This window comes from Neolamprologus multifasciatus, chromosome 11 (assembly GCF_963576455.1).
Source record: "Neolamprologus multifasciatus chromosome 11, fNeoMul1.2, whole genome shotgun sequence".
NCBI classification, from domain to species: domain Eukaryota; kingdom Metazoa; phylum Chordata; class Actinopteri; order Cichliformes; family Cichlidae; genus Neolamprologus; species Neolamprologus multifasciatus.
In genome coordinates, this window is record NC_140449.1 from 10,929,503 (window position 1) to 10,936,509 (window position 7,007).

The 7,007-nt window shown below is 35.7% G+C and overlaps 1 protein-coding gene across 1 annotated transcript; it reads right to left on the reverse strand.

Moving 5' to 3' along the window:
* Positions 1 to 367: 367 nt before the first annotated feature.
* On the reverse strand, positions 368 to 5,032 carry LOC146507856 (C-C chemokine receptor type 2-like). Its single transcript, XM_085176263.1, has 4 exons — positions 4,105 to 5,032; positions 3,043 to 3,201; positions 1,975 to 2,830; positions 368 to 1,388 (listed from the first exon to the last, which is right to left on the reverse strand). Exons 1-4 carry the CDS (start codon positions 4,109 to 4,111, stop codon positions 1,334 to 1,336), a joined length of 1,077 nt encoding a protein of 358 aa, XP_085032389.1. The 5' UTR covers positions 4,112 to 5,032; the 3' UTR covers positions 368 to 1,333.
* Positions 5,033 to 7,007: the final 1,975 nt, after the last annotated feature.

Consider the following 7,007-nt stretch of genomic DNA (forward strand, 5'->3'; position numbering starts at 1 on the left):
TAACTGAAGAAAGAAATCAAACCTTAAATTGATGTGTGTTTGAATTCAACTTAAAAGGCTTTTATTTCCCCTTCTAGAAATTGTAATGCCTAAAAAAGTCAGAGCAATACATGGTACAATCTATGTATGTGCTCTTTTGAGCTTTCACCTTTGTACTCTAATGTCCACCTAATGTCTTGACAGCTCTAATCTGACTCTCCTTCCACAATATTAAGGAAAATCCTTACTTTCACTTCCTGAAACATGGTTATAGGTTAGTTAAGAAATAAGTTATTTCTGCTGCCCACTACAAAGGGCAACAAATGTGATTTTGGTTTTGGAAAGGGGTAAAATTACTGAATTTCTGAAGTGCTGCTAAAAGGAAAAGTGATAGCGATGGTGAAGAGTTACCTACCTAATGAATTAGTTTGGGACTATCTCACAAAACTTTTTTTTTTAACAGATCCTTTTTTCTGACTGTGTACAGAATTTGTCATTTCCATAACAGAGAGAATTAAGAGAGCTTCTCAAAATGAACAATGGACTCCTCCAATATGACAAACCACTTTATGACTTTAATTTGAAGTAAGCTGAAGATTTGCATTATCATTTATTGTCTTAAGAAAACTATTACAAATGCAAAGAACCATAAAATGATGTAACAAACAAAAAAAGTGCAAAAAGTGAAACATCAGAATGGGGCTGAAGATAGAAATATGTAAATTAAAGTAAGAAAATGCACCAGTTTCATTCAAAGAAGGTCTGGCACAACAGTAAAAGTCACTGAAGCAATAAGGACAATGTATCCAGCATGTAAAGCTCTACTCTGTACATATATACAATGTTGCCAATACTGGAACGTTTGCTCCACATCATTTTATAAGATTCAATTATCAATAACGACATGTGAATATGGAAAATGCTTTGTATTGGTATACATTTGATTGAAGGATTTCTATTTTATCTAAGACTAGAACATTCTGTATTGCCATCTTTGGTTTGTTTGTGTTGCAGTATGCTATTTTTGCATGTTTGTGTCAGCTTGCTGTTACAGGATGCTGCAAACAGCAGGTTCAGTTAAATGCACCAGCAAGTTTCACTGAGCCTGAGCAGAAGAAGGACGAGCATTACATAGTCTCAAAAACACTGGAGATAGGTTTTGAGCCTTTGCATCTGAAATGTTATGATAAAAATGAAGTATTCCCTTGTAAGTCATAGGATCTAAAGGTGTAAACACAAACTCTTGTGTCAAATACAAGTGGTCAAATGAACAAAAAAACAATAACAAGATATGGTCTGCAGTAAGAACACGTGAAAACTGCATGTTAAACAAGTTACAACTGCCCTCAAACTTCTACAGTTTAAAGGTGGAGGTGATTTCAGAGCCCCTGGACATAACTGAGCTTCTCCTGAACAGTGTTGGTCAAGTTACTTAAAAAAAGTAATCAGTAACTAATTACTGATTACTTCCCCAAAAAAGTAATCCCGTTACTTTACTGATTACTTATTTTCAAAAGTAATTAATTACTTAGTTACTTAGTTACTTTTTAAAAACACGATTTACAACCTGAACAGGTGATAAAGTGATAGATCTTTCAGCCCAATTCTACTTTTTCTGCATAATCCATCATACAAAATGTAATCAAATGGAAAAGTCTCTTTTTAAAACTTGTTTTATTAGTTTTAATCTTTTAACTTTATGCATCAAGCAAACATTAAATTATATGCACCATTCTCTGACTTGAATGAATTAGTTTAACATTTAAACCTATTTTCTGCACATTCCAGCACATAAAATATATTTTTTTTGTGTTAACACTCACTCTTTCAAACAGATGCAAGTAAAACACAGCAGAAAATAAATAAAGTCACAGACTAGCGGTCCTTTTGCTCTATTTTCACCTGTAAAGCAGGAGTGGGCTAGGCGGAGGTTTACCCTGGTGCAGGTGTGCCGCAGCGGTCAGTGGAAGAATCGCATTACAAGTAACGCGTTACTGCCCATCTCTGCTCCTGAATGAGCTGTCTGCCACATCTCTGCTGTAACCAGGCACCAACTTTTTCAGCAGCTGCAAGGCTCGTCTCATAAACTTCTCTCCCACAAAAGCATATATGATGGGGTTCAGACAGCAGTGAGTGTAAGCTAAGGCCTCCGTCACTGTTATTGACAGGTTTACATTTTTGTACCAGGTTTCATTACGTGAGATTTTCCCCTTTTCCTGAAGAAACTTCAAGAAACGGGAAATGTTATATGGAGCCCAGAGCAAGAAAAACGCAACCACTATACAGATGATCAACTTGACGATGCGGTGCCTCTTTGCTGTCTTCATGCTCATCAGTGTGGGGATGATCCTGGAGTAGCAACCTACCATCACCAGCAAAGGAATCACGAGACCCAGCACATTTGTGGTGAACAGGTTGTAACGCTTCCAGACTTTGCTCTCCTCGGGATAGTCACATCCAAACTTCTGGGATTCTTTTGTTTCCTGTATGAAGATGAAATCTGGTAGAGAGAAAAACAAGCTGACCATCCAAACAAGCATGGTCAGAATGATGGCTGCCCTCATTGTGCGAAAACGTGCCACCCTGTGAGCATGCACGATGATCATGTAGCGGTCCAGCGTCATGACAACCATGAAGAAGATGCTGCTGAAGAAGCCAATGTGGTGAGAGCCGGAGATCAAACGGCACATGAAGTCTCCAAAAGTCCACTGGCTGACCCTGGCACTATGAGAGTAGAAAGGCAGCGTGAAGACGAAGAGGAGGTCAGAGAGAGCCAGGTTGAAGAGGCAGATGTCTGTCAGGTTGCTCTGATTGCGGTGCTTCACCAGGACACACACCACTAGTCCGTTACCTTTGTGAGAAAAGACACGATAAGTGTACCTGTCACACTGTTACATGTAAAATAAGGATGTCTGTTTTTGTGTTTCTTACATCACTGTTACACACCTACATACAATACTCTTTCCTCTGAATCCCTTAAAGCCAACAGCTTACGAAATCTATCTCTGTCCCTAGAAAGTGAGGACGTGTTCTCACAGCAAACATACAACAGGACACACCTACCTATGAAGCCCAGGATGAAAACCAAACTATAGAGAGTGGGAAGAAACACTTGACTGAAATCTTGAATATCATTTAAGTTGATAGGACCATAATCTTGTGTGACATCTTCGTTATAGTAACTCGTATAATTGTATGTGTCATTTTCTGTGGCATTCTCGCCTGGAGAAAGAGAGAGAGACAGAGCTGTGATTAGTAGTAGTAGCTGTAGTATAGTAGTAGTATTTCAACACAGACCATGAATATTAATGTACAATGAATACATATCTGGATATAGCACCTGTCTACAACGCTGCATTCAAACAGTTTGAGTGCTCACAGCATTAAATGTTAATAATGAAGTTTCAATCATTTTCATTGAAACACAGGAAGAAGTTCAAAAGTTACTGTTGCTGATTACTGTTTGTGAAAATGATTTTCCTTTGCTATGTATGTTTAGGCCCTCAAAGTCAGTTGATAATGAGGATTATTTTGCCACCTGCTGGTAGTTACAGGTACTTCTGTCAAGCCACCGTTCGTCACTTTTCACTGGATGCTTCTGCTTTATGAAAAACAGGATTTAACCTTCCTTTATACTGTCTATGATTTAAACCAAATCAGCTACAATAAAAACAGGTGATATGAGGCTAAAAGCCAATAAGCCCAGACTAAATGTGTAGAACCCTGGGGCATTTCTTTATGTTATAATCATTTTTACAAAAACTAAATTATCCATGTAATGAGATTATTTGAGATTATCAACATAATTTTGAAATATTATTTTTTATTATATTGTCTAACTTAACAGACATGTTTGTAGATGATAGCAAAAGGTCACCTTCACAGACATTGTGGTTATACACATATTTTGTACACTTTTGTGAAGACTTTTGAAGAATATAGAAAGAGAACTATCAAATAGAAATAAAAAGATAACATTTTACAGTATTATTGGTTTTAGATCTCTACAGGAATGCGCACAGCCATAGACATTAAATATAATAACATGGATATATTTAAAACAAAATATTAAAATATTACACTGCAAAAGTACCAATTTCTGGATTATTTATTAAATGTATTCACCTGACATAGTGATGGCTCAGTGATGGCTCTTCCAGCCAGGTAGAGTCAGGAATGGCTCTTCAAGGCGCCCCCCTTTTTGTTTTTCGTTCTTAATGATGTGATGCCTTTATTCTGCAGAGATGAACTAACGCCCAAATAGTCAGCAGTCTGATAATGAGCAGTAAAAAAAAAAACAGAACAGCAGATGTTACTTCCTGTATGTCCTGTAAGTAAGATCGTTATCAGACGTCTGCTAGACATCAAGAATGCCAAAAATAATTCAAAGAGCAGAATGGCATGTGGTTACACCCTTTCACACCTCTAAAACTGAATGCTGGCTTTTTAAAAAACAATTAAAACCCTTCATGATTTTTGCATGTAGATTTTCACCAATTTTATTTTTCCTTCTACTTAAACTTATTTTAAAAAAATGCACTATTTTTCAAATATTTTTCAATATGAATGCATCTTTAATTTTAACAGCATAATTTCACTCACATCTGAAAGGGCGAGTGATAACTTCTGCAATTAATATTTTGGTCTTTGCTTTGTTACATTTCACATCACAAGTTGCAGCTTTGATTAAGAAATGTGCTTGACTGATATTAGTAAAAGACTTCTATTCAGAGTCAAATGCAATATTACTATAAACTGGTGTTTCTATCTCTATCTTGATGTCTTCCTTTTCTCGTCATCATTTTCTCTTCTTGTTGTCATTGTGGTACATCTCCATGTCACAGACCCCACATACCCATTTTTATATACTTATTGCTGCACAACCCACTTACTCTATGAGAGATGATTGATTCTTGGAAAACAAGTATGTGTGACCTACTGCCACCTCTTGTGGTGGAAAATTAGAAAAGTGGTGCGCATTTCAAAAGTTTGAATTCTTTGGTAGAATTTCAGTGACGCATAATCAAACCACATGGTCATTTTCTGAGATGGCTGTCTGGGGGGATGGGGGGGGGGGGGGGTTACCGGTAGATGAATCAACAGGAAATAAGTGTGTGACATCCTAGCACCTCACTGACCAGTTATGACACTGCCTCAGTGCCTCAGATTGCTAAATCTGGTTGTATCTCTGTGTTTAACAGCCACTGCAGGTGATCTCATCATTTCTCACCTGTGCTGTTACATTACAATGACTTGATTTCCTAAAGACAATATTCACCTGGTGCAGACGAGACAAGCAATTTATCACGTAATGTTTGTCTTAAAAACACAACTGGAGAAAAAAGTACGTAAATGTAGATTTTCTTTCAAGTACCATAAACCCATACATCATTTATCCTGCACGTTTGCTGCTTCTTCACCTTAAGTTTTTCTTTGTGTTTAAACTCGCGTTTGGGGATGCAGTGACAACCTTTGCTGAGTTTGAAAATAGTTTTCATTCATATTTTCTGAATGTTTCAAAAACATACTGTGCATGTAAATACGAAATCCCCAAATTATTTTACTCTTACATGGAAGAAAAGATTATTTCTGAACTCTTTTTTTTCAAAGAATGTCAATACATAGTTAGCAGTCATTTTGCACCCAGGTTGTTTTACTTTATAAGCATTACATTTTTCTGTTTCTGTTGCTCTTGCTGATGTATAATTTAAAAATAGCATTAAAAATAGCACTATATTTTTAAAATTTTGTAATTTTTCTTTGTATTTGAATTACATATTGAGTTTTAATGCTTTTCAAAATATTGAATTGTGTTTTTAAGGTGTTTCTGCTTACCCAGCAACTTACTTACTTTGATTTTACAAAAATAGACTGTTTGTCAAATATACTTCTCATATAACATCTGCAAAAAGCATTCAGCTCATGAGGAATTACACAGCTCACCTTTACTTCAACTTTACTTGAACATACTCACAGCTGATGAAATCTTTGTTATATGTTCGTCTTCCAGTAATGGTCCCCTATAACAGACAACACTAATGTTCTATGGTGGCAAACAGTTAAGTATCAAATAAATAAATCAGGAACTGTCTCACATCATATCTCGTCTTTTTTAAATGTCTTTTTTCATGACTATATAAGGAATTTGTCTTTACAGTTACACAGGGAAATATAGGAGATCATGCTCAATACACACAATTATACTCAAAATATGCAATATCAGTGACTGTCTTAAGGAAACTACCACGTAAAATCAGGATGAGAGATGAGTATTGCAGAATATAATCACTTTCACTGGGTAAAGAAATTGCAAAGCTAAGGAATCAAAATCAAATAAAACAACAGCAGCCAAAAAAAGCATAACAAATGTGTACAATAAAGTAAGATAATATACATATTTAGTATAACCTCTGAAATACCTGCAATAATCACTGAAGCAAAAAAAGAAAATCTAATATATAAAACTCTATACTGCATACTGTACATACATATACAAAATTGACACAAAAATACACACTGGAAAGGTTATTCCTTATCATTTGTCAAATACCCAAAATTATGTCAGAAGACATGTGAAAATGTACTTTTAACACCTAGCACTGTATTTGCATACATTTGATTGAAACGCTTTATGCACACAAGTATAAAATGTTCCATTATGTCATATTTGGTTTGTTTTCTGCCTTGTTTTCTTTTTCGATATGTTTATCCTACATGGCTGTTGAATAAAAACATGCATGAAGAAAATAGTTTCATTTTACACCATCAGAAAAACTCATTACATAGTTTAGAAAGGACTTGAGAATCTGTAAAGCAGACAGCAGTGCTAGCAGGTTACAATCATTCCAGAAGTAATGAGCCTTTAAATCTGAAATCTTACAGTCAAAACAATACTGAAAATTCAACATGGTGAGATACAGGTGAAGAAAACTGCTATGTGGCCAGTGGGAGTGACCAAATTAACAAAACAAATCACTGAAACATGAATAAGATATGGTCTGCAGTAATAACAGGGTAAAACATTCATG